The 23677-nt window shown below is 54.5% G+C and overlaps 7 protein-coding genes across 8 annotated transcripts; 6 read left to right on the top strand and 1 right to left on the bottom strand.

The window, feature by feature from the left end:
- Nucleotides 1-790: 790 nt before the first annotated feature.
- On the top strand, nucleotides 791-5305 carry PV09_05195 (uncharacterized protein). Its single transcript, XM_016358673.1, has 2 exons — nucleotides 791-987; nucleotides 1077-5305. Exon 2 carries the CDS (start codon nucleotides 1361-1363, stop codon nucleotides 4118-4120), a length of 2760 nt encoding a protein of 919 aa, XP_016213292.1. The 5' UTR covers nucleotides 791-987; nucleotides 1077-1360; the 3' UTR covers nucleotides 4121-5305.
- Nucleotides 5306-7224: 1919 nt separating this feature from the next.
- PV09_05196 (uncharacterized protein) lies at nucleotides 7225-9618 on the top strand. Its single transcript, XM_016358674.1, has 3 exons — nucleotides 7225-7739; nucleotides 7814-8486; nucleotides 8566-9618. The coding sequence occupies exons 1-3, from the start codon at nucleotides 7616-7618 to the stop codon at nucleotides 9143-9145; spliced, it is 1377 nt and encodes a 458-aa protein (XP_016213293.1). The 5' UTR covers nucleotides 7225-7615; the 3' UTR covers nucleotides 9146-9618.
- Nucleotides 9619-10355: 737 nt separating this feature from the next.
- PV09_05197 lies at nucleotides 10356-12815 on the top strand. 2 transcript variants are annotated; one of them, XM_016358675.1, is made up of 7 exons: nucleotides 10356-10529; nucleotides 10596-10640; nucleotides 10709-10734; nucleotides 10866-11270; nucleotides 11424-11635; nucleotides 11713-12225; nucleotides 12292-12815. In XM_016358675.1, exons 1-7 carry the CDS (start codon nucleotides 10507-10509, stop codon nucleotides 12319-12321), a joined length of 1254 nt encoding a protein of 417 aa, XP_016213294.1. In that variant the 5' UTR covers nucleotides 10356-10506; the 3' UTR covers nucleotides 12322-12815. The 2 variants fall into 2 exon arrangements, with proteins under 2 accessions (XP_016213294.1, XP_016213295.1); XM_016358676.1 differs by lacking the exon at nucleotides 10596-10640.
- Nucleotides 12816-15083: 2268 nt separating this feature from the next.
- PV09_05198 (uncharacterized protein) lies at nucleotides 15084-16134 on the top strand (the record flags this gene model as incomplete). Its single annotated transcript, XM_016358677.1, has 3 exons — nucleotides 15084-15375; nucleotides 15435-15681; nucleotides 15762-16134. 3 exons carry the CDS (start codon nucleotides 15084-15086, stop codon nucleotides 16132-16134), a joined length of 912 nt encoding a protein of 303 aa, XP_016213296.1.
- Nucleotides 16135-17211: 1077 nt separating this feature from the next.
- Nucleotides 17212-17856, top strand: PV09_05199 (uncharacterized protein; the record flags this gene model as incomplete). Its single annotated transcript, XM_016358678.1, has 2 exons — nucleotides 17212-17408; nucleotides 17481-17856. 2 exons carry the CDS (start codon nucleotides 17212-17214, stop codon nucleotides 17854-17856), a joined length of 573 nt encoding a protein of 190 aa, XP_016213297.1.
- Nucleotides 17857-18825: 969 nt separating this feature from the next.
- Nucleotides 18826-20061, top strand: PV09_05200 (small nuclear ribonucleoprotein Sm D2). Its single transcript, XM_016358679.1, has 2 exons — nucleotides 18826-19223; nucleotides 19302-20061. The coding sequence occupies exons 1-2, from the start codon at nucleotides 19189-19191 to the stop codon at nucleotides 19633-19635; spliced, it is 369 nt and encodes a 122-aa protein (XP_016213298.1). The 5' UTR covers nucleotides 18826-19188; the 3' UTR covers nucleotides 19636-20061.
- Nucleotides 19863-22527, bottom strand: PV09_05201 (dihydroxyacetone kinase). The gene is made up of 3 exons (XM_016358680.1): nucleotides 21885-22527; nucleotides 20682-21818; nucleotides 19863-20626 (listed from the first exon to the last, which is right to left on the bottom strand). Exons 1-3 carry the CDS (start codon nucleotides 21889-21891, stop codon nucleotides 19986-19988), a joined length of 1785 nt encoding a protein of 594 aa, XP_016213299.1. The 5' UTR covers nucleotides 21892-22527; the 3' UTR covers nucleotides 19863-19985.
- Nucleotides 22528-23677: the final 1150 nt, after the last annotated feature.

Below are 23677 nucleotides of genomic sequence, written 5' to 3' on the forward strand. Positions count from 1 at the left end.
CATTTTCTTTTTTTTTTTTTAGCTTCACGATCTGTTCGCTACGGCGGGCCGTCTGGGGATGGAATGGGGGACCGGCCGCGCACTGCTTCGAGGGACGGCGCAGCGGCGGCAGAGGCTAGCACGCATGGTACGGCAGCAGCACAGTGTGTACTTTGCAGCAGCAGCAGTCGCAGACGTTGGAGTCGTCGTAGTCGTGGTAGTCGCAGCGGTAGTACCAGCACTGACAGGACGGGCAGCAATAATGCATGGGCAGCGATGGTACGCGGAGACGGGGAGGGGGGGAAAGCAAGCAACAAATGGCTTCACTGCCCTTTGCAGGCACATCAAACAACCAGGCCGGCGCCACAGCCAGGCCCAGGCCGCAAAAGAGCCGCTGCCAGGCAGTGGGTAGGGCGCTGAGCAGCCCGGCGGAGCGCCCGCGCAACGGGGCGCTGGGAGCCCGCCGACGAGGCCCAGCGCGGCCGGCAGCCCGCCCACTAACGGGGCCCCTGGTGGGACCTGCATGATCGGCCTGCGCCCCCCATTAGCGCGGCGTCAGTGCGGGCCCTTGGCGCAGGCGCCTAGCCCTTTGCAGCGCCCTCCTGTGCGTGGGCGGGTCCGGCCTTTGGCGACCTTGCGTTGCCCAGCGCCCGGAGCCGTCTGGTGCTGTCCGCTTGCGACCTGCTCGTCGTTGCTTCGCCAATGGCCCGTTCTCCTTCAAACAACCTCCATCTTTTCACCCGTCCCTCTTCCCACTCCTCCTCCCACCTGCCCGTCTACCACCACCAAGACCTTTCCCACACCGCCCCCCCTCCCCCCTCCCTCCCTCTCTCTCCTCCCACCTCCTCGTCGCCGTCGACGCCCTCTCACAGCACTGTCTTCGCAGAGACAGCTGCGTCCGCTCCTTTCCACCGCCGTGGTCACCCTGCATCCGTCATTCTTTGCAACGTCGAACATCATCTTCACTCGGGCGCTCTGGAGACCCACTCTCTCCCACCAGAAACCGCTGTACGCTCCTCGCCCTGCCTCGCCTCTCTTTTCACATCGGCGTCCATCGCGATCGTCTGTTCGTCTCGTGCTGACCGGCGCTTCGGCAGAAACTAATCGTGTATCTATTTTATTTCTCATCCCGTCTCCGCAATCGTTGCGCGCGCTGCATGCAACCCGCGCTGTCCTGCCACTCTGGACGAGAAAGAGTTGCTACAACGACCGTTGAGACTCAGGTCCAGACGAAAGGCTCGAACCACCGCTACAACGCCTTTATTCTTTCCACATGCGAAAATCGTCCGTCCAGTGATTTGCGCAAGCTGAGCTTCTAGCCTGTGTACATTCGCAGGCTCCGTGTAGAAAGTCCACCGCGCGACCCCGGTGCGAGTCCACCATGACCAACTCGTTTCACCACCCGACGCCATCGCTCGGCGAACAGACGGCCTCTGTGGAACCGCTGTACCAGCGGCGGGGAGCACCTGAAACGGGGCACAGCATCGAGCTGTTGCCAAATCCAGATTTCGTCTTCCCTGCACAGTCGTCAGAGGCATCGCCGTCTCTGGATAACTGGAACGCCCTGAACCGACGTCCACAGTCCTCACAGCAGAACACTCCTCTTCCTTCGTCTGGCCCAAGGACGCATCGTTCGCGTGGATCCGCTGCGCTTCCTGACTTCGTGTTCAACCCTTCCGCCGCGTCGGCCTCAGCGTCGCGATCACTCGTCACACCGCCGCACTCACCAATCCTGCCATCACCAACAACACCCTCGCGAGCACTAGGCCACCGGAGGGGCGGCAGCGAGTTCATTGGTGGCGACGGCAAAGGTGGTGCCGGTCTCATGAGCACAAGTCCAACCAAGGGCGATGTTGCCCTGCCAGTGTCATCTACGTCCGGAAGACTCGGTCCTCCGGCTGGGGCACGCGGCCACAGGCATCGCCGATCGGGTGCTATCTCGTGTCATGACCTGCAAGCGATTATGGCTCCGAAGGAGTCCATGCCGGGCAACAGAGGAGGCAGCGCGCCTGCGACACCGCTGGAGGGCGACACGAAGCCTTTCTTTGCCCATCCGCAGCGTAGGGTAGCATCACAGGCAGATTTTCGTTCGAGCCCAGAGGCAACCAGAACCGACTCCACAGATTCGCCGCCAAGAGCAGTGCCTCGTGTTCGCGTCGGTTTCTCAGACCGTGTCGAATACATCCGGCCGCTATCCACAATCTCATCCGAGACAGAGAGCTCGTTGTCGACAATCCGAGGGCACTCCGTCTCCAACAGTCTCTCCTCCGTCATCAGTCTCAGCGCGTCGAGTCCACCTTCGAGCCGGGTGGTGGCACGACTGCCGCTGCAAACGACCTTCGAGGGCGACAGATCAACGTCTCGGCCGCAGAGTTCTGGCGACGTCTTGGACGTCGCGTCATCGAACAAACAGGAGTTTCACGTGCAGTGGGACAGCAGCAACAACGAAAGACCAAAGTCAGCCGCGTCGACGCCAGCTTCTGAGTGTCCGCCCTCTCTCAGCGCCTCGACTGAGTCGAAATCGCCCAAGCGGCGGAGTTTTGGCTGGTGGGAGTCCAAAAAGCCTACGCACGTCTTGCGATCCAGTATCTCCGAGCCTTCGCTTCTTCCGTCGCCTCCAACTTCGCCTGACTCGGTAGAGAGCACAGCGTACGCCGCGCTGGGCGAAGAGCTCTCGAATGCCAACGTAGAGAAGCAGCCCAAATCCAAGAAGTCCAAGTCCTGGACGCGGTCCTTCATCTCGCGCAAGTCAAGATCTCACGGAAATCTCAAAACAAAGCCTATCCAAGGACGTGCACCAACACCACCGCCTCTTTCGAACGAAACTCCGGCGCCAGAGATGATGCCTTCACCGGCGAACGCACCGGCAGTTTTCGACGTAGAGGATACGTTCGAGCCCAATTTTGACATTGACGAGACGGTAACAATCGTCACAGAAGAGCCGCGGCCCAATTTGAGCCTCACGCCCCTGGTGAACCGTCTACACGCCGATTCAGACCCAATGAGTCCTGTCATCGATCTGGACGCAGCGCTGGGGCCTTTCAGAACACCGCAATTCGGTGCTAACTCGAGAGGTTCTCCGGCAAAGTCTCAGCCGCGACCGCGTCGCTCAATGCACTCTCTGGGGTACCAGGCGTCCTTGAATCATCGCCGTACCGAAAGTGCTCCTGAGCTGGTTCCGTTCGAGCTACGAAATACAAAGCTGACGCCCACGACCACCATGCCAGATGTGTTTGAAGAGGAGGATGAGGAAGCAGCTGAAGAGGCGGTTGCGCCGAGCAAGCCAAGCGCTGCAGCTCCCACCATCGCAAACGATGATGCTGAGTCGGCTCCCGGCATCAAAGCCGATGATCTCAAAGATGACGCTGAGACGCCCACTCGGAAACCTTCGCAGTTGATACAGCCAACATCGGCTGGCTCAGCAGCAAGCGGCATTGCAATCATGCCATCAATGTCTAGCCAGCGCGTTTCCTCGGCCGTCGAGGTTGTTCAAGATCACGAAGAGCCACGGGCTTCGTCCCTGGGCCGCGATTCGGACTCGACAATCACGCCTCCCCTAACGGCCGAGGATGAGAAGGCGCCGAGACCGCTTATGAACTTGCAGCTCCCCCATCCAAGCCAAGCGCTCATGACGCCGGACACGCTAACTGCCTCATCATTTTCCAGCCGGCATTTCAGCAACAGCCAAGTATCGCTGAGCACGCCACGTCTTGGTACCGCAACGTCGTCCATGACGGACAACCGATCCATCTCATTTGGCGACGCTGGACCGCCCGTTCGCATGTCTGTGGACGACGTGCCGAGCCTGTCGAGTAGCCGTTCGACTATGACTACACCGCCGCAGTTTCCGTTTATGTTCGGTGGCTCGTATGGCTCTAGTTCCGAAGGCAGGAAGTCATCTGTGGCTTCGATCCCGAGCCTAGATGAGGCCCGACGAAGGAGTAAACGCGCCAGCGTGGCGAGTCTGTCGCGTTTAGTAGGTGTTAAGAGCAAGTTGTCCATCGAAACTCGGCCGCAATCACAGCACATCATGTCGACGTCCATGTCGCCTGTCAAGACGAAGAAGACAAATCGCCTCAGCAAGCTGATGCACTTTTGGAAGAAGCAACCTTCTGGATCTCGACGAGGCTCTCTCGCGTAAAGTTTTGTCTTGAAGCTTTGCAATAGTGTCAAGCATCCATCACGCACCTGCCCTTTTCTGTGGGACCAAAATAAACGTCAGGCGACATGAATCCTATCCGATGGCTTCACGCCTTGACTATTGTTCTTTTTAACTAATGTATGAATTTCGATTTGCATGATGGATGGTCACGGTTCCCAAGAAAACGATCATTTGAAAATTCCTTCAGTACAGCACAGCGATTGAGCCTGATTACCTTTTGAGGGGACTTTTGCTGCAGTCATTAACCGGCTGGCGATCTCCTTTTTCTTTCCACGTCTCAAGGCGGTTCTCATCTATTCTATTTGTTCACGATCGAGCGGGTTACACATTCAGGGCCACCTGGCCACGCACTTTTCACGACGACATCGAGACATGAGCCAGCTAGGAAGCTTCCAACTTAGGGTAGGAACGGAGCGGGTACAAGTCTTTGTCCATTATTTTGAAAGTATTATTGCTTTGCTACTTTTGTTTATTTTCCGGGTCCATACGGCTTGTAGAAAGATATACCACAGAGACTCTGCATTCCGGGCGGCCCACTTCTGCTTGACCAATTTCTCTCCTTTCTCCTTATGGGCGGCGTACAAGAACGCGCGTAACCCACCGACGACGCTCTGCGGAGCGCGTCTTTTCCGTAACGGCCTTATATAAAACCACGTTATAACAAAGTAACCAGATTTTGTATCTTCTTGGACGGTTCATTGGACTACTGTTTTAATTTCCTATCTGATAGCTCTGCTAGGCGCACTTGATGAAATGGAGGACGTTTTTCTTTTCCTTTTTTTTTTTCCTCTCCCCAGGGGATTGCTGGTGGGTCGGGTGCAGAGGAGCTGGGGTCTGCTGGGAACGGGCCAGGATTTTTTGGTCTTCGAGGACTAATGGTCTTTGTTTACCTCTTTCGACCATGCGGAAGGAACACTAGAAGTTTGGGTGTCGAAGCGCGTTGTTTAGTTTGATTTTCTGTTGTATGCTTGTTCACAGCTCCCCAGAACAAGCTCTGTGACTATGTAGCAAGCAAGAGGAAGTACATATGCAGAAGGGAAGATGATTGATGTTTGGCTCGTCGGTAGGATCGATAAGGAAAAAAACGTAATTCTCCCGACGGGGAAAGCGAGGCCGTGAACGAACAACACATGAGATCAAGATATCGAATCTCTTTATTTGAAACGTCTTTCAATCAAGGATGTGTGTACAGTCCAATTGTGGTCTCCAACCTTGGCCATGACTTTTCGAGCCTCACCAAGTCACTCGCAAACCCGCAGATCGGCATATCCTTGGCACGTGTGTGGACACTTTGCAAAACATTTGCGCTGTCGCCGTGCTCGGGTCAGTGAAAAAATGCGTCCAAAGGCTGGAACGAACGGTGTTACGCATCTCCAAAAAAAAAAAAAGAAAAAGCAAAGGAAAAAAAAAAGAAAAAAGAAACGATTATCTGATCGATCATTTGCACTGGGGACACGAGGATTCGGGACGAAAGGGGGGCGGGGGGGAGGAATCTTGACCTTCTACGATGGATTTCCCCTCCCTCTTTCTACGATTTCCAAACTCGGTTCCCCTTCTTTTCGTGATGCCAGAGCAGACCTGACGCTTGGAAGAGCATACTGGCGGCTGTTTCGAGGATTTTTTTTGGTTTTTTTTTTTCTTCATCTCTTCGCGATGCCAGGTGCACCAATCGAAAGGCGAGACGTCGACGTGCTTGAGCGCTGATCGAGGGGGCCCCGCCGCTACAAGCAGTTTGCCTGTTTTTAAGGCCTCTGGATCTATTATAAGTGGGAACGAAGGAGGTGTGGTGATGGCGGCCCCCGATCTTCCTTGCGAGTCCACACCCGCACACAAAACACCCCTCCCCGCTCCCGCTCCCAGGCGGCCCCCGTCCTGCTCGTTGGAGCAAGCAGAGCCAGCGATCTTCATCCGCCGGTATCCTCACCTCGCATGAGCGGGAGAGGGGAGGTGAAGGGGGATGTGTGATGTGCGGCTTGTGAGGATCTTTCGAATTTCGCCACCCTCCTGCCGGTGTAGGGAGGAAGGGGGGGTGGGGAGGGCGGAGAATGCCTTACCTTTCCCCTTACTGTGCACTTTCGCTCGAGGGTTTCCCTTATTTTTTTTTTTTAGAAGCCTCTCTTTGCTGGCCTTTTTCTCATTGTAAGGGCTGCCCTTTTTTTACTGCACCCATCGACGCATGCAGCAGTAGCAGCGAATAAAGCATGCATGACCCACTAGCAGAGAAGCGCAAAGGCAAGACCTGCAATGAGGGATTGGAGAATGATAGAGCGCGTTGGCAGCGAAGCCCCAGGCGGTTCTGCCCCACCAGTTAAGAAAAGGGCAAAATATGAGACGTTCCAGAAGGGGGAACAGGCAAAGCAACGACGGGGGGAGAGGGAGTTAGTCATGCCAAGAGACAGCAGAAACGCTGAGGTGGGCCCGCTTTGTCGGTCGTTTGGCGTCGTTCTTTTGATTTCCCTTCATCGTCTGGCTCGCGAGCTGGGGAAAAGCGTAGTCGAAATGAGGCTCTCCGTCGGCTTTGCGACGTGCACGGGGTTGGGGGGCGGAGAGGGCAGATTGAGACGTGCAGACGGCGGCTAGGGCACGCAGCACGAGGCGTGCATGTGCGGACGCGCTCGAGGAGAGAGAGAGAGAGAGAGAGAATGTGTCTGCGGAAGCCTGGCGATGATGTCAAAGGCCTTGTCGCGGAGGTCGGATCGCCATGAAGGAGTCGAGAGTTCGCAAGATTGTGAGACGCACGCCGGGTGGGTGCACAGCCTCGCTGGAGAGATGAAGGCGCGCCGGGAGTGGCGGCGGGACTGCGCCGGACGCGGCAGGCGGCCAGGGGTGGAGATGAGATCTTGGCGACGACCAGCCCGTGCTGGGGCAGACCAAGGGGGGGGGCAAGAGACGGGCACCGCCTGGCGAAGAACAGAGGGCCGCTACTGCGACTGGCTGCGCTTGTCGCCGTGTGTCGCTCGCTCTTCTGGCTGCCCACAAGAATCCTCCCAGACGTTGGCGGGCGTGCGCCCGTTGGTGCCAGGCGAATGCCAGTGCTGTGCCCATTGGCGCCCAGCCTCGTCGCTCTCCATCTCCCTCCCTCCCCCCCCTCGACCCTTCGTTTTTCTACCGCGACCACCACCCTTCCGTCAGCCTGACTTCTTTCACATCAATCCTTCTGCTACTCTCGCTCTTGCATCTTTCGTTTTCTCCTTCATCGTTGCCCCTCCCCCCCGACGACCGCTTCGTTAAGGTATTCTAATTGATCTCCGTCTTCGCCTCTTCTTCTCCGTTGACGCTCTCACTCCTTCGACGTCGACTCCGTCCTCTTTCTGGTCGCCTCCATCGTTTCCTCCTTTCCACCTTCGTATCGCTCCAGGGGGGAAAGCTCTTCTTCTTTTTTTTTTTCCCCCAAATCGATCCACGTCCTTGCGTGGCTGCCTTTTTTCTTTTTGACTTCAATCCGCGTAGTGCACCTACAGATCGTCGCCCCTCATGAAGGTCTCGATCCTCGCCGCCGCCGGCATCTTCTCGACGGCTCTCGCTGGCCCGGTTGTCGAGAAGAGAGCCAACACCATCTCCAACCCCAAGACTCCACCTGTGAGCGTCAAGGGCAACGGTATGTAGATGCAAACCCCCTCTTCGCACGCCAGGCAAGGCTCCCCCGTACGGTCGCACCTAACGGGTACGCAGCTTTCTACACGTCCAGTGGCAGCCGCTTCTACATCCGCGGCGTCGACTACCAGCCGGGCGGCTCCTCGGCCAACGAAGACCCTATTGCCGACGCTAACGGCTGCGCACGCGACGTCAAGGAGTTCCAGAAGCTGGGCATCAACACCATTCGCGTGTACTCGGTCGACAACTCCAAGGACCACGATCAGTGCATGCAGATGCTCGCCGACGCCGGCATCTATCTGGCCCTGGACGTCAACACGCCCTTCTACTCGCTCAACCGCAAGGACAACGAGTCGATCCACATGTCGTACAACGACGTGTACCTGCAGTCTGTCTTCGCCACCGTCGATGCGTTTGCCAAGTACGACAACACGCTGCTGTTCTACTCCGGCAACGAGGTCATCAACGACGACACGAACACCTTTGCCGCCCCCTACGTCAAAGCCGTCACCCGCGACATTAGGGCGTACATTGCCGCTCGTCAGTACCGCTCCATCCCCGTCGGCTATTCCGCCGCCGACGTCGAGAGCAACCGATACGAGATGGCCACGTACATGAACTGTGGCAACGATGCCGTTCGCTCTGACTTCTTCGCCTTCAACGACTACTCGTGGTGTGACCCGTCGTCCTTCACCATTTCCGGCTGGGACAAGAAGGTCGAGCAATACAGCAACTACAGCATCCCAATCTTGTGAGTTGCCCATTTTTGAAAACAAGACGCGAGTGCGGACAGTCGTGACTGACCTTTACCTTTTTTTCCACCTTCACAGCCTGTCCGAATTCGGTTGCAACACCAACAAGCGCGACTTTGGTGAAATCGCGGCTCTGTACAGCGACCAGATGACCCCTGTTTACTCCGGCGGTCTTGTGTACGAGTACTCGGAGGAATCGTCCAACTACGGCCTCGTCAACATCAACGGGGATTCGGTGGAGGAGCTCGACGATTTTGCCGCTCTTCAGAAGGCCTATTCCGCCACCCCTGCTCCGTCCGGTGATGGCGGCGCTAAGTCGGGCTCGTCTCCCTCGCAATGCCCGGCCCAGAGCCAGCACTGGGAGGTGAACGATCCTACGGGTAACTACCTGCCCATTATGCCGGAAGGTGCGAAGAAGTACTTTAGCAGCGGCGCTGGCGCGGGCCCAGGCAACAACGGCAACACTGGCTCCCAGACTGCCGGCACCCCGTCCACCGGCTTTGCCATGTCTGATGGCACCACCACATCTAGCAGTTCGTCCTCGTCCAAGGCTGCTGCTGCAAACGTGCGCGTTCCGGAGATGACCCTAGCTCCTTTCGTTGCTGGCCTCGTCGTCTTCGCCTCTTCCCTCCTTGGCGGTGCTGGTTTCCTCTTCTAAGGGTCCGGCGCTTCGGAGCGAGGACGTAGTATCTAGTATCTGGTTATCACGTGTGTTTGTGCTCATTCATGTGCTCAAACGTTGGGCAGTGGATGCGCTTGTTACAAAAGGATTACTACGTTGAGGGGAATTGAGTTCTAGCATTTTGGGAATCGGCTTTGAAGCTTTCTGGGGCAAAGAAGCAATACAAAGCCGGTGCAGAGTGAAACAGGAAAAAAAAAGAGAGTGGAAAAGGCAATTGTCTGCCTTTCTCTCAATTTACCTTGTGTCCGGATGTTGGCTTTCGTTTTCTGTCCTTTCGCTCCCTGTTTCCTACTTCTTTCTGGGTCTTGTCCTGTGGTCCGCCAGATTGGTATCACATCTTTTTCTTTTGGATTCTTGCGCTGCGGCTCTACCATGTCTTCCTAAAGTATAGTAGACAATTATGACCATTGATGGCGTTTAGACAAATTGATGACAGTCTTTTTTTTTTCTTTCGCTCTCGCCCGGCGCCCCTACAACCCGCTGTGTTTGCGTGTGTGTATAGTTTAGATATCAAGTTGATCACGGTATATCGGAGCATTCGGAGAGAAAGAGGGAAAAAAAAGAAGCACGACAGGAAGGAAAAGAGAGAGAGAACAGTTGCAATAAAAAGTTTCTTTGCGGGTGAGCAGATCACAAGATTGTCCGTCGCCCTCTTCCCAATGCCTAGTCGTGAACCCAACGTCCGCACACGCACACAAAGTACACACACACACACACGTACATATATATATATATATATTCATGTACCGGGCAGCTCTTCATCAATCTCCCGGACGCGTATGCTCGACGAAACGACGACTACGCGGCCTTGGCGCTAAAATCGCGGTGGGCCTGGCCAACGGGTCCGGGGGGGGAAAGGGAAGGGGAGAGCGCGTGTATGTCCCAGCCTGGCTGCCAGCTTGGATTTCGACGTACTCTCGATGTGAGCGCGCACCGACACGAACAATTTATCCTTTTCCTTTTTTCCTGCATTTTTTCCCCAACATATCTCGTTCTGGTTCTTGCCTTTTGTCGTTGCAGGAAGGTAGAGTGCCCTAATACTGTATGGTTTTTTTATTGGGGGGTTTTTTTATTTCTCATTTTATTTCTTTTTTATGGCGGGCGGGTCAACGTTTTCCTATTTGGGGAGACTCTTGACCGCGGCCCCCCCTAATTAATGTCCTTTTTGGTTCCCGCCGCCCACTCCCTCCCATGAGGGGACGTGACGAGCGCGTGGTGCCGTCATCGTCCTTTTAGCAAAAAAATTACACAAAAGGGAAAAAAAAGAAAACGTAAACGTCCGTTTCCACTCGGCCTTTTTTGCGACTATTCAACAGCTCGGGACGCAGCCGCGAGGAATGCCGCGAGATCCACTTATTGGGTAAGAACATTTTGGACGCCTCTTTCGGAAGGCCTGCTTGACACTGACTTGGGACGTTGTGACAAGGCTGGTGGGGAAGCCTTCCAGCGGGAAGAGCACCACGCTTAACAGGCACGTCGTCTTTGGGACTTGCCGCGATGCCGCTCGGGAGGACGTGATGGGCTAACCTGCTCACGCAGTCTGACGGACGCCAGCTCGAAAGTAGGTACGAAGCTCCGGTGCCGCCTGCGCGACGACACATGTCTCGACCTCTTCTCGTTCTTCCTCCTCTTCCCACGCCCTCCCCTATCCGTGTATGTCGTCCTCGTGCTGCAGACCGCCATTGACGACCCGTAGGCAACTTCCCCTTCACCACTATAGACCCCCAGCGCGCGATAGGATACCTGCAGATCCCGTGTGCCTGTTCTCGATATCACCTTGAGGCCCGGTGCGCGCCCAACTACGGCTCATGCGTCAACGGCAAGCGGTCTGTACCCATCGAGCTGCTCGATGTCGCTGGCTTGGTGCCCGGCGCGCATGAAGGCAAGGGCCTGGGCAACAAGTTCCTCGACGACCTGCGCCATGCCGACGCCCTTATACACGTCGTCGACGTGAGCGGGACCACCGATGCGGAGGGCAAGGCGACGAGGGGCTACGACCCCAGCAACGACATCGTCTGGCTGCGAGGCGAGATCGTGCGCTGGATCCAAGGCAATCTCATGGAGCGGTGGGGCAGCATCAAAAGACGACATGTCGCTGTGAGTAAGTTCACTTCTTGTCTCCTCACACCTTTCTCATCCCTTCCGCCCACAAAGTGTAAACATGTATATATATATGTATGTATCGACATACGGCGCTCCACACTCTCAGATGAGCACGCAGGTAACTGACGGAGGCGGCACGGCGCCTTTGCAGAGGCGAACGCGGTCGAAACGCTGCAGAATCAGTTTTCGGGCTACGGCAGCACCAGCTCGATCGTGGCCCGCGTCCTGGACAAGTTGGCCATCAAGGAGCCCCTCGAGCAGTGGTCCGACGAGACGATCGAGCGGGTGATCAACGCGTTTGTGGATGAGAAGTTTCCAACCGTCATCGCGCTGAACAAGATCGACCATCCAGACGCAGACAAGGTAAGCATTTCCCCTTTTTTGACATTTCGCACTGCGCAAGTGCACGGGCGCCGCCGCTTATGATACTCCATCGCCAGAACATCATGAAGATATCCAAGATGTACCCTCCCGAAACGCTCGTCCTGTGTTCGGCCATCTCGGAGGTCTTCCTCCGCCGCCTGGCCAAGCAGGGCTATATCCGCTACCAAGAGGGACAGGACTACATAGAAACGCGACAAGACCTCATCGACGACGGGGATCCGAACGGCGGTGGCCTCAAGGAGCTCGACGAGAAGCTAGCGGCCCGCCTAGACAACCTTAAGGACATGGTGCTGTACCGCTTCAACGGCACGGGCGTGGTGCAGGTGCTCACTCGCGCAAGCGAACTTCTTGGCCTCGTGCCCGTGTTTCCGGTCAGAAGCGTCGGTTTCCTTAAGGAAGGCGTGTCGGGTAACGAGAAAGTGTTTAGGGATTGTGTGCTCGTGAAAAGGGGTAGCACTGTTGCGGACGTGGCGAGGAAGGTGATGGGCGACGTGCCTATCGCGTACGTGGAGACCGTAGGTGGCGTAAGGGTCAGCGAAGACGACGTTGTCAAGGTCGGAAAGAACGATGTACGTGCCGCGTGATGCTCGTACTATGTGAACCGAGATAAGCTGACTTTTTGTTTCTTCGCGCAGATTTTGTCGTTCAAGGTCGGCAGGGCGTGAATTCCATCCCTCCCGCTTTTCTCGACGCGCCTGTTGGACTTGGTCACTTCTGGGCTCGTCTGTCTAACGACTGTCAAAGATCTCTACGGCCCGTCAAACGTGCCAGATGGGTCTTTGGACACGACCGAATGGAAACGAGAGGAAATGTGCGCCTACTCGGCGACGTCCTGATACGGAGGCTACTCATGTACTTTGCGGTCTTCGAAGACGAACACTTTATGCTTTCAGAATAATATAGACGGGCCCTTCTCGTCCCCAGCTTCATAAAGCTTACATTTCGGGGCACGGGTGGGTTTTCTAATCACCGTTCATCTGTCACGCATCTTTCAAGTCTCATGTGCGGTGCAGTTCGATTCGCCGTGTTGATCAGATCGCCATGTGTACATTTAAATGCCCATTAAACCTCCCCCGCGGTTTGTCTCCTGGTCTGTTCTTAAATGCAACCAATCCTTACCTATCTGTTACCTCTTTCTTTTTAAAATTTTCTTTCTTTTTTTTTGGAGAAGGGCAACGTGGAGAAGGAATCATCCTCCTCAGATAGGAGTAGCACAAAGAGATATCTTCTCTAGCTGGGGGAGTTCAATGATCGACTTAATGCATATCGTTTACTGCTCATCGCTCGCAGTGTAATCTCGTCTACTCCACCTTCGTCCATCAAACCGAGCGTGTTTCCCGTCACTCGCCAGCTTCAAAGCACCGCAGAACGCTTTCTGCTTCGCAGAGGCCCTGATCTGGAGAGACGGGAGGCATCAACGGGGTTCAGGGAGTAGTTGTGCGGAGGTTTCACATGGACGGTGAGCTGCGACTGTCATTTCACATCACGGGTTGCCTGAGGAGGTTCGTTTGTGCCGCGTTTCTCACACACGTTTGTCATGCGCCGTAGAGACCTCGCGGGACGTATGCCGTTGCACAAGGAGACGCACGCTGTGCCTGTTCCTTCCTTCCGTAAGAGGCCCGCGGCGTAAGCTGGCTTCACGACCGCTCCAAAGAGGTCCTGGGCCAAAAGAGTGCAGGCCTTGTTTGTCGCGCAGGATGCTTTGCAAACAGGTGGCTCTTGTGCCTAAAGGCTCCGCTCTTTGAAGCACCAAGGAGGGAGAGCGGAATGTGGACGCAGCGACGCGGTCGTGTCCAGCATCGGTCGGACACGACGCCGCGTTTAGGTTTCCGCATGGAGAGAAGGCAGAATCGGCTCGCGATCCAAAAAAAAGAAGAAAAAAATTAAATTAAATTAAATTAAATTAAATTAAATCAAATGAATAAAAAAAATGAAGGCCACCAAAGTCGTCTCGACCGTGGGCGTGCGCCGAGCCACGGCGTACAGCAACGGCGTCGAGACGTCCTCGAACGTGTCCGTCTCGCTGCTGGCAATCACTTTTGCGCTCAACCCTCTCTCGACCTCAGCCCAGAGCTTCGTCAAGCGCTCCCTTCCGAACGTCGCGCATCTGCACGAGCGCGGCGGAGACTTTTCGGAAAGGGGAAAGAGCCCGAAGTGCTCTGCTCCAGGGCTTCGTGCAGCGGGAGTGGAGTGAAGTTTAAGCGGCCTGTAGGGGTATTTGGTGGTAGTGGTGGTTAGAGTTTGAAGCTTGGAAAGTACCGTAAAGAGGCATCAGGACACTCAAACGCCCAACAGCTTCCGTGAATATTTTTGAGCTTCCTGGTGGTGACCTGATTCCACGGCTGATTGGTTTTTCTTCTTTTTTTTTTTTTTGGGGGGGGGGGGGGGGGGGAATTGTGAAACAAAAAGGAAAAAAAGGAAGAAGCAGTGAAGGCTGTATGAGCTGAGAGCAAAGGCTCTCAGCGGCAGAGACTCGAACTCAGTTGGACAACGTCCATTTACCAACTCGACTACGCGACTTCCCTAAGGTCTTTGAAATGTTGCCTGAGTCATATATACGCAGGCAGCGGAGACGGGGAGGCTTTCTACTGATGGGAATGAGGTCCTTGACTGGGCAGTCGGGGTGAAACAGCGGGTGGATACGAGCAAGAGAATGTGTGTCACGGTTGTACGGAAAGCCTCCTCGTCCTCCTCGCCAGGTGGGATTCGCAAACAGCGCCGGACGCAGCCGTTGACACACGCGCGAGTCGTCGAATGCTGCGGTTCCGACGCCTGGCACGAAGGGATGAGGTCTTGACAATGAGTGGCATGCCGGCCGTCTTGTTCGGGTTTAGCCTTGGCTCGGGATCCTTCCCCAGGATCTCCGTCTTTTCGCTTTCCAATTTTAACCCGCCGTTGCATGATGCTTGTGATGACGATGATGATGCTGGCAGCGCTGCAGATCCCGAACTGGCCCTGGGGCGCCGCCTCTGCCGACCCGGACGTTGGTTCGAAAAGGGTCACTTTTCGGCCGGCGGAGTTTCGCATGGACTCGTGAGGAAAAAAGCTACCAGACCAACTACTACAGGACTTTGCGTGACAGGAGACCGGCCGACGTTTGACTTCTGTCGCCCAAAAGCAAAATGTTAAAGTCAACCTCGTCGATCCGCCAAAGGAACCAAAAAAAAAGCTTCAAGAGATGGAGAATCCGTCGTCGGGTCACGGCTGGTCTCGCTCTGAGCCAGTCGGTCTCTTCAGCCTGGCGTGCAGCACGCTAAACTGCTCAGTCTGAGCCCTGCGCCCAACGCCCTCTCCTCCCTTTCTTAAGGAGGGGGTCTTCTGCATGCGTGAACTGTCATCTCGACGGTCCTACCTTCACGATGCCATTTTTCCCGTAGACTCTTCTAATATCTCCGGTCGCTCGTTCATTTCTATTCCATCGTCAACCATGTCGGGATACCATCACAAAAAGCCGTACTCGCCTTCGCGTCGCGTCCTCCCCCGTCGATTCTTCGAGCCTTGGAAGATCCTGGTTGCCGTCGTCGTGCTCTTCTTGCTCTTCTTCTTCCGATTCGACGCGGCTCCGACGCCTGCTCCGGCGTCCGCGCCGTCAGAGGTGCTGGCCAAGGGCCTCCAGCGGCCTCTGGGCTTCCGTCCGCTCAACGAGAGCAAAATCGCAATCGTCACGTTCCACACCGATCAAAAGTCTTACACGCACCTGTCGCTGAAGAACAAGTTTCGTAAGTTGCTTGGTTCAATGCCCCGCGCAGCGCGTCGTGTGCTTACGGAAGAGTGCCAGATTACGCGAGACTTCATGACTACGACTTCATAATTGACCTGGAAGCGAACAACGAGCGAGGATTGATGTGGCACAAGTTCGACATGGTTCAGCGCGCTATCAATGCTACAAAGTACGACTGGGTGTGGTGGATCGATTTCGACACGCTCGTCATGAACATGAACGTCAAGGTCGAGGACATCATCCAAGATGCTTTGTCAAAGGTGGAGAACCCGGACAAAATTGACTTTCTGTTTACACCAGACTGGTATGTGCATCCTGTCGCGCGTAGGGGCACAGTTTTTTTTTCCTTTTTAACTTCCTGTTTGATCTAACTTTTGGCTCTAGTTTCGAGCTGAACGCTGGCTCTTTTCTCACCCGCGCGACCCCACGAGCCCACAGCTTCTTCAATCGCGTGATAGAGTACCACCAGGCAAATGCAACGTACGAGCATCAGATGAGCGAGCAGGACTGCATGCGTGACATCATGTTCAAGTCCGCGTTCCTCGAGGGCAGGTTCATCATGCTGCCTCAGCAGTCGATAAATGCATTCCCGGAAGAGATCAGATGTTGGGACCAAAGAAACAAGAAACCTTTTGAGCGGGGCATGTTCTTCATACACTTTGCAGGAGCTTGGGCACACGTCAAAGAGGACGACCCAACGGGCTACTTGATGCAGAAGTACAAAAACCTGATCATATACGAGGGAGAAAGCCCATAACAGGGGCATTTTACGAGGGACAGAATGAGAACAAATTCGAGTCAGACGCACGCCCTCCATTGCGCCTATTTATTCCGCTGCTACTGAAACAAGCTGTGAAACACTTTCTTCCTTGCTTCGCGTGCGTGCGTTCGTGCGTGCGGTCCGATGCTGTGCATTTCCCGCGTGGGGCCCGGCCTAGTCAGTTCTCAAATCCACACGCGTTAGAAACTTGTCCTTGCACGTTCATAAACCCTGTGTGTGCCAGAACGGCCTGCCTCTTGAGGGTTCGGCACCTATCCTTCGATCTCAACGGCCATTTCGCTAATCGATAGCCAGAGACACCTTTTGCAAGGAACAGCCTTTGGGAACCGGGATCACGGTTGCGTATCCGACGCAAATAAGCCGTCACGATTGGTGTCGTTCTATTCCCAATCCTCAAACGTCAGTCCTCTCCAACACTGCTGCTCATCTCACATCGAGCTGTCGGCAAAACTTCCGCGCCTCGCTTAGGAGCTATCCTGTTGGTGGGACTCTGATGGTGAGACGCGTTAAGGCCTGCTGCTTGTGAGGCCTGCCGCCTCGCATTTTCTTAGCAATCCATGGCGACCTCAGAGGCACACATGATCTGATTTCTTGACGCCTAAGGAGCATCTGTGCCAAACATTTCTTCCAGACGTTGTATTCGTTTCTTGGGATCAAACCTTCCCTGCGCTCTCTTTGCTTTTCTTTGCTAATCTTGGGAATGTGGGGTGTTACAAGAGCAAGGCAACAATCTATAATGGAGAGCACTATACATCGACCCTCTACTACAAGCTCCTCCGGGGGTTTCCCGCTGTCAGCCATTAGAATGACGCGTACCTTATCGTCAGTGTCAGTGCTGTTTTGCTTATACCGCACATGAAGCAGAAAAAAATTATTTGACTCTATCAGCTATCCAGTCGCCTCACTTGCCAGAAGTCCGGTTGATGTGTCCGAACTCTATCCCGTCTCGTGCACCATCGTCGTCTTAATCAGGTATATATTAGCCGAAGAAGGTGTGCGCCCAACATCACCATAAGACGTCTGCTGTTTTTGTGCTGCCCGTGGTGTTAAACCATGTCAGATTGGGCCCTCGCCATTGCGCTCGACTCACAAAGATACTACCACGAAAACCAACGAGCGCAAGCCAGCACCAACGCGATTAGGTCGCAACGCGGACAGCGAGACATCATGAGACGCCTTGTCGTTACACTCAACACTCAAAACCCACCAAGTAGACAACTCCTGACCGTGGTGCGCTGCTGTCAGTGCGGGTATAGTACAGACTTATCTTTTATGGATCGTTGATGCGGATTCGATGTTAACGAAATTTTTTTTCTCGACAGACATCGCTCCGGTTTGCCGACCGATTACTCAACGCCGTATCAATGCCTTGGCTACTCTGGATATTACGCTGCATATACCAACAATGCGTCTCAGGCGAGTGACGCTTCGTCAGACGGAGCTGCAAATGAACTCTCACCTCAAAGCACTTCATCAAGCTCGGACGAGCAACGAGTGGCATGCCGTCACGTGTACTGCCTTGGCTGTCAATGGCTAGTTAACGGTGTCTTTAGGACCCTGCATCCGATTGAGATCAGAGACGAGACAGATTACAGCGCGTATGGGTACGGTCAAGAATTGTCACAGCAAGACGACTATCAAGAACAGTCGAGCGGAGGGCAGCGAAGAGGGAGGGGCTCGAGGAGGAGTCGAAATTGAAGTCAAGCTTGTCTTGTATCTGCCACGCTACTCAACGAACTGAATGAGATAACCCAAATCGAAATGTTCATTCCTTTGAATTGCTCCCTTACGTCAAATGACCAACGGCTGTGCTGAAGCAACATGAGCCGAGTTGACTAGGACGAAAGCAGATGGTCGAGAAGGAAGGCCTCTGGATGTGATGTAAAGTCTAAAATCTATAAGATATGCATGTTATGAACCTAGCTTATGCACGCTCATCATGCACTAGAGATGCTATGCAATCATCAAGGACGAAGGTGAATCGTGATATAGGCATTAGCAAATGTTGTTCATGTTTGGTTGTTTTGGAACCGTATTCGACAACCGTGCTCTTGGTTCAAACTACGCAGCGTCGGCGAGTTTAAACAATTGGAATATAGATCAGCGGGACACCACATGTTCAAGGAACGTAAGGCAGCCAATGATCTCAGGCACAGCTTACCTGGAGCAGTGTCCCGATGAAGTGATTCGGGGAGCTTATGTGCGAGGATGTCGCCTGTTGTGATGACGAACGCGTTGCCTTGATATGCCCAGCATCCGCACGTGTTGCCCCCAAACTTGGAGAGATAAATGCACGGACTAGGATCAAGAACAGCGCGGAGACATGCCGAAGCAAAGCCACGATCACGCAGGCTTCGAGGCATGAATAAGATTTGGGGGGGGCGGAAAGCTTAACGAGGTAAGCCGGCGTGCCAAAAGTCTCGTTTTGTGTCTGTTACGTCTCGGGGATGGTATATGCAGGGCTAGCTGTTCCAGACCTCCTAACTGCCGCGCGTAGAGTTGCTAACAGGCTGCCAATGTGATCGTGGTACGAGGTGACCCGTATACAGCTTGATTAATCAGCACTCGTCGAGCGATCAGCGGCTCCGGCTCGGCCTCCGGCGGGACAGGGCGTGCAGTGCACGGAGCCAGGGATGCGATTGACTACAAGAGAAACACCGTTCTGAACACGGCTTGCAACTTCGCGTTCCCTGCCGAAGTGGCCGGTTGAGCTTCTAGAACAAAGTCTAAAAAGGCGCCTCACTGCTCTGGCGCATTATGTGCAAGATACTATAGATCTTTATGCCTGAGGCATGAAGGCAGAATCACTGCTCCCCAGCATTCACCTCCAAACTTTTTGGTCAGGTCGCGCAGCGTACGTTCGCCGCGAATCCGCCAGATACAGGGGCCAGCTCAGACTTGCTCAATCAAATCAGCGAAGCGAAGAGAGACCCGACCGGCCGTCCGGAAGCCCGCTTGCAGAAGAATTCGTCGTGAACGTTGCCCACACCATCCCACTCGGCAGCCTACGCGAGAAGCGGACCGTCAAAGATGTCGTCCTTCGCAGAAAAGGAGGCGAAAGCCAAGTAAGTTCTCGCACCACGAGGCCCCTCCCCCCTTCCTCCAACCACAGAGCGGGGGAGCTGACACGCGCATCCTCCCAGGGAGCTCATGAACAAGCCGCGCAATGAGCTGACCGAGTACGAGATCTCGCTCGTGGAGGAGTACGAGTTCACCATGGGCCCGCTCTCGGTCCTGCAGACGGCCGTCCGGTCGCACGGGCAGGTGCTGATCTCGTGCCGCAACAACCGCAAGCTGCTCGCGCGCGTCAAGGCGTTCGACCGGCACTTCAACATGGTGCTCGAGAACGTGAAGGAGATGTGGAGCGAGCAGCCGAGGAACGCGCAGGGCAAAAAGGGCAGGGTCGTCAACAAGGACAGGTTCATCAGCAAGATGTTTCTGCGGGGCGATTCGGTCATCCTGGTGCTGCTGTCGTAGCCATTTGTTGCGTGCTGACGCGCGAAGCAGATGCTTACTGGATTGGATCATACGCCTGGTTACGCACGCTTAGCTTGTGTGGGCGCATCTTGAGGGATCTCAACTGCTCCTCGCGGGAAGTAGAAAGCGATGGCAATGCACGAAAGCTTCAGCGTTGTTATATCGGCCGGTGCCAGGGCAAGAGAGAGAGAGAGGGGGGGAGGGAAATTGTGAGAGAAAAAGGATTTGGCAAGCCCGAAAAAAAAATGAGACATGATGATCATGTAAGGCATACACCAAGCCTTTATATATTTTCTCCTCCTTCGATTGCAGACCTCGCGTCAATCATCAAATGCAAAAGAAGATACACATCACTTCAGACCTTCGTTTAATCCCATCAGAAACTCCGCAAGACCGTAGGCGCCTGGATCCGGTACGGTTTTGAAGCCTTCACCACCGACGTACACCGTCCTTCCCAGGCTTGCCTTCATGTCCTTGGTTTTCTTTGCGCCTTCTTGTGCCGCCTCTGCCGCTTTCTGTACGCTGCCAGTTCTGCTCAATGTGCTTACAAATGGATCCAGCGCATCCACCAATGTCCTGTCACCGGGTTGGGCTGGCGTGTATTTCCCAAGGGACTGGAGAGCCGTTTCCAGCGCTCTGGCCCAGATTCCAACCTGCATTGGCTCCCTGACCTCGGCTGCAGCGCTCGTGCTCGTCGGACTCTGACTTCTCACTCCCGCGGCGAGAGCGTTCAAAAAGATTGCGTAGATTGCGCCCGACGTTCCGTCCATGGTACTCTCTACAACTTTGATGACGCGTTGAAGGAAGATGAGAACGTCGTCTGTGGATTTTGAACGCTCCAGCATCTTGAGAAGACCTTCGGCGCCCCGCTTGAGACCGATGCCGCAGTCACCGTCGCCAACTATGGTGTCGTAGTTTGTGATGTCGGGCTCTGCTGCAATTAGACGCTTGAGCGCGGTCTCTAGCGCCGTTCGCGCATAAGCGTAGTCAACTAGTGCGCAGGTTAGCATCTATACTCCTTCCCTAGATTCTGTATAGAAACAGACATTTCAGATTTCCTGGCTTTTCTTCCTCGTCTACAGGTTTGATTTCCTCTGTCTTGATCGCAGGTTTTACTCTATCCCAAGTTGAAGTCTTGATGGCTGCACTCCAGCCGGTGGCTTCTGATGGTGCATCGAGCAATTCAAGCATACTCTTGCCAGCACCCAAACCTGTGTCCTGCAGCTGCAAGAGCGAGATGGAGAAGCCCATCCCATTCAAGCTTGTCATGAACGTGCCGAGGAGCGTGCGTACTGGCTCTAGACCCCACGTGTCCTGCAACTGCCTGACGACCTCGTCGACAATGCCGCCCATCTCCAAGACTGACACGCCACCGAGATTGTTCACCAGGAGCACGACTTTAGCGCCCTTGGGGATGTTCAAGAATGCTCGTTCCTTATCTGTCTGGTCCAACAGTTGAGCGAGCATCTTCTTCACCAAACCAACGAGATCGGTCTTCACTCTCTCACTGCCTGCCTCGTTATGAATTCCCATTCCTACCTCTATCTCTTCCTCTTCCAGTTCCTCCTCTGCGCTTACCTTATCTCTTCCTGGTACATGCACATGGCTTAGGCTCGCGCCCACAGAGACTAGGTTTCCACTGACCAACTTCGCAATTTTAACGCAATCGTCCAGGCTGGCACCTTGTTCCGCAAGAGCTCCGGTGACCTTATGCACGAGACATGTTCCTGCGATTCCCCTTCTTCCCACCTTTCCTGCAGCCGAACGCGTGACACCAACATCGTCGCCTACGACGACCATCTCGACTGGCACTCCGTGAGCACGCGCTTTCTCAACGCCCATGCCAAAGTTCAAAACATCGCCTGTATAATTCATCACTATGACAAGCACGCCCTTCTGCGTCGGCACACGCCCCATGATCGCGTTGCGTATCTGCACTGCTGATGGCGAGGCGAAGATTGTGCCCGCGACAGCAGATGTGAGAAGACCATTGCCGACAAAGGAGGCGAAGGAGGGCTCATGACCAGAGCCACCGCCGGAGATCAAGGATACATTTGAAGGACTCGCATTGGTGCGGTAAATGATTTTATTTGGTAGGTCGATGGAAAGGGATGGGTTTGTGAGAGTTACAGCATGGAGGGCGGTGTTGACGAGGTGAGACGGATCCGAGATAAAGTGCTTTGCTGTTGCGTAATGGTCAGTACTTGATGGCCTAGTAGTACGGGATGCGAGGTTAGATAAGATCATACTTGACATAGTGGACTGCTAGTATTTTGAAGGAGCTCTAGGTTATGGGCGGATAAAATTGTTGTCTAGCCTTTGTATGAAGGATGTATGAAATGGGTGACCGCTTGCAGCCGCAGAAAATGAAGTCTTTCTTTTCAGTTAAGCGATATAATCTAATCCATCTTTTGTATGAGAAAGACCTCCTCGTCATGAACAAGTCTACCTGCAGCGCCCGCTCTCGTATGCCTGCACAGGTACAGCGGGGCTAGGCGGGGCATCGAGCGAGCTGCAAGGTTGGTGACGGAATGATGTCCGCTCCTCCGAGCGCCGAAACGATTTGGGGATGATGTGCTGCCGAGCTTTGGTTTGGCCAGACGAAGCATATTGTGGGCGTAACCGTTGTGCGTGGCCGTAGACTAGCTCTACGGTAATCGCTATGATTTTAGTGTGTAGTGGTCATGTGGGAGGAACCAAGAGCATGAGCCTAGGCTCGGAGTAATTCAAGCACCGAGCAGCAAGGGACGTGTACGTGAATTGATCAGTTGGACCTACAGCTAAAGAACATGATTAGAAGGGCTCTCCATCTTTTTCGGCGTGTGTGCGTCTCAAAAACAATCGAGCACATGAGGCATCGAATGCGAAGTGTTCGAGGAAGTCATCCTCAAGGATTATTTTCAGCTTGCTGCCGGGACAAAAACCCACCAACCGTCATCAAATCTCTAGATTGGCCTCCCTGGAGAATCACTAGCGCTGACTAGCCGGAGAGCCAAACCGTAGAGATGACATAACGTTGTTTGCTCGTGTGGAATGAGCATAAATTTGGCCAATTGTGCATTATACTAAACGAGCCCCTGTTGGGAGGAGCAGGAAACACACGTAGACATCCAGTCCATGCAAAAGCACCATGGTTTCGACACACACGATCCTGACCTCAGCTTTAGAGAGCGAAAGGGGGTCTTCAGGAGATGGGCATTCCTTTTGAGCTGGCGATGGCGATCTACTAGATTCACAGGTGCACATGCATCATCCATTTTGCAAGTGTTTTGGTTGTGGCACCCGATCCTTGGGTTAGTATTGAGCCGTCTGCTTGTCCTTCGGCAGCAAGTTAGCTGCAAGATTTTATGAGAGCTTGCTGGTCCAGCGAGCAAGCGAGAGAGAGAGATAAGCAGGGAGCCCGGGAGATATGATGCTGGCCTTCTCTCTCGACCGTGAAGGCCAAGCTGATAAATTGGCCCATCATCACGTGGAGTGTCTTGAGTTTCATCGCTTTAGACTTGAATCTTGCCGTTAACTAGGGAGATGCATCGGAGCGTGCAGATAGCTTATGACTTTTGTCGTCTTCCAGGTTGGTATATGCCTCAGATGACGAGGCTCGGGCTGGAATATGTGTTCTGCCACACAAACCCGGGCGAGATTAACACATTAAGCTCCGCAAGCATCCCGGCAGATTCGGCTTGAATTCTGGCCTTGTTCATATATTTCCAGCCTGGTCGACAGAGCTTGCTCGATCCGCAACGAGAGCTGGCCGTGTCTGAACGGTGCGGCAGGTTGTCCGCGTTTCGTGACGCGAGGGTGAAGACTTTTCAGCTCTCCCTTTGCTCTTGACGGATTGTGTACGCGCAGTCCAAGGGCGCGAGAACAGAGCGCAGCGATGCTGTGCAAATGCTCATTGAACAGGCCACGAGAATCATGGCCAAGCTGCAGCGCCCATCGGCTGCTCTGGAGGCGGATGCTTGGGGACCGTCGATTGAGTCCAAGAACGCGTGACGCGAGGCGTAACGTAACGTGAGAAGAGAAGGAACGACTAGCTCAAGTA

The sequence above is a fragment of the Verruconis gallopava genome (assembly GCF_000836295.1).
Source record: "Verruconis gallopava strain CBS 43764 unplaced genomic scaffold supercont1.16, whole genome shotgun sequence".
In the NCBI taxonomy this organism is placed as follows: domain Eukaryota; kingdom Fungi; phylum Ascomycota; class Dothideomycetes; order Venturiales; family Sympoventuriaceae; genus Verruconis; species Verruconis gallopava.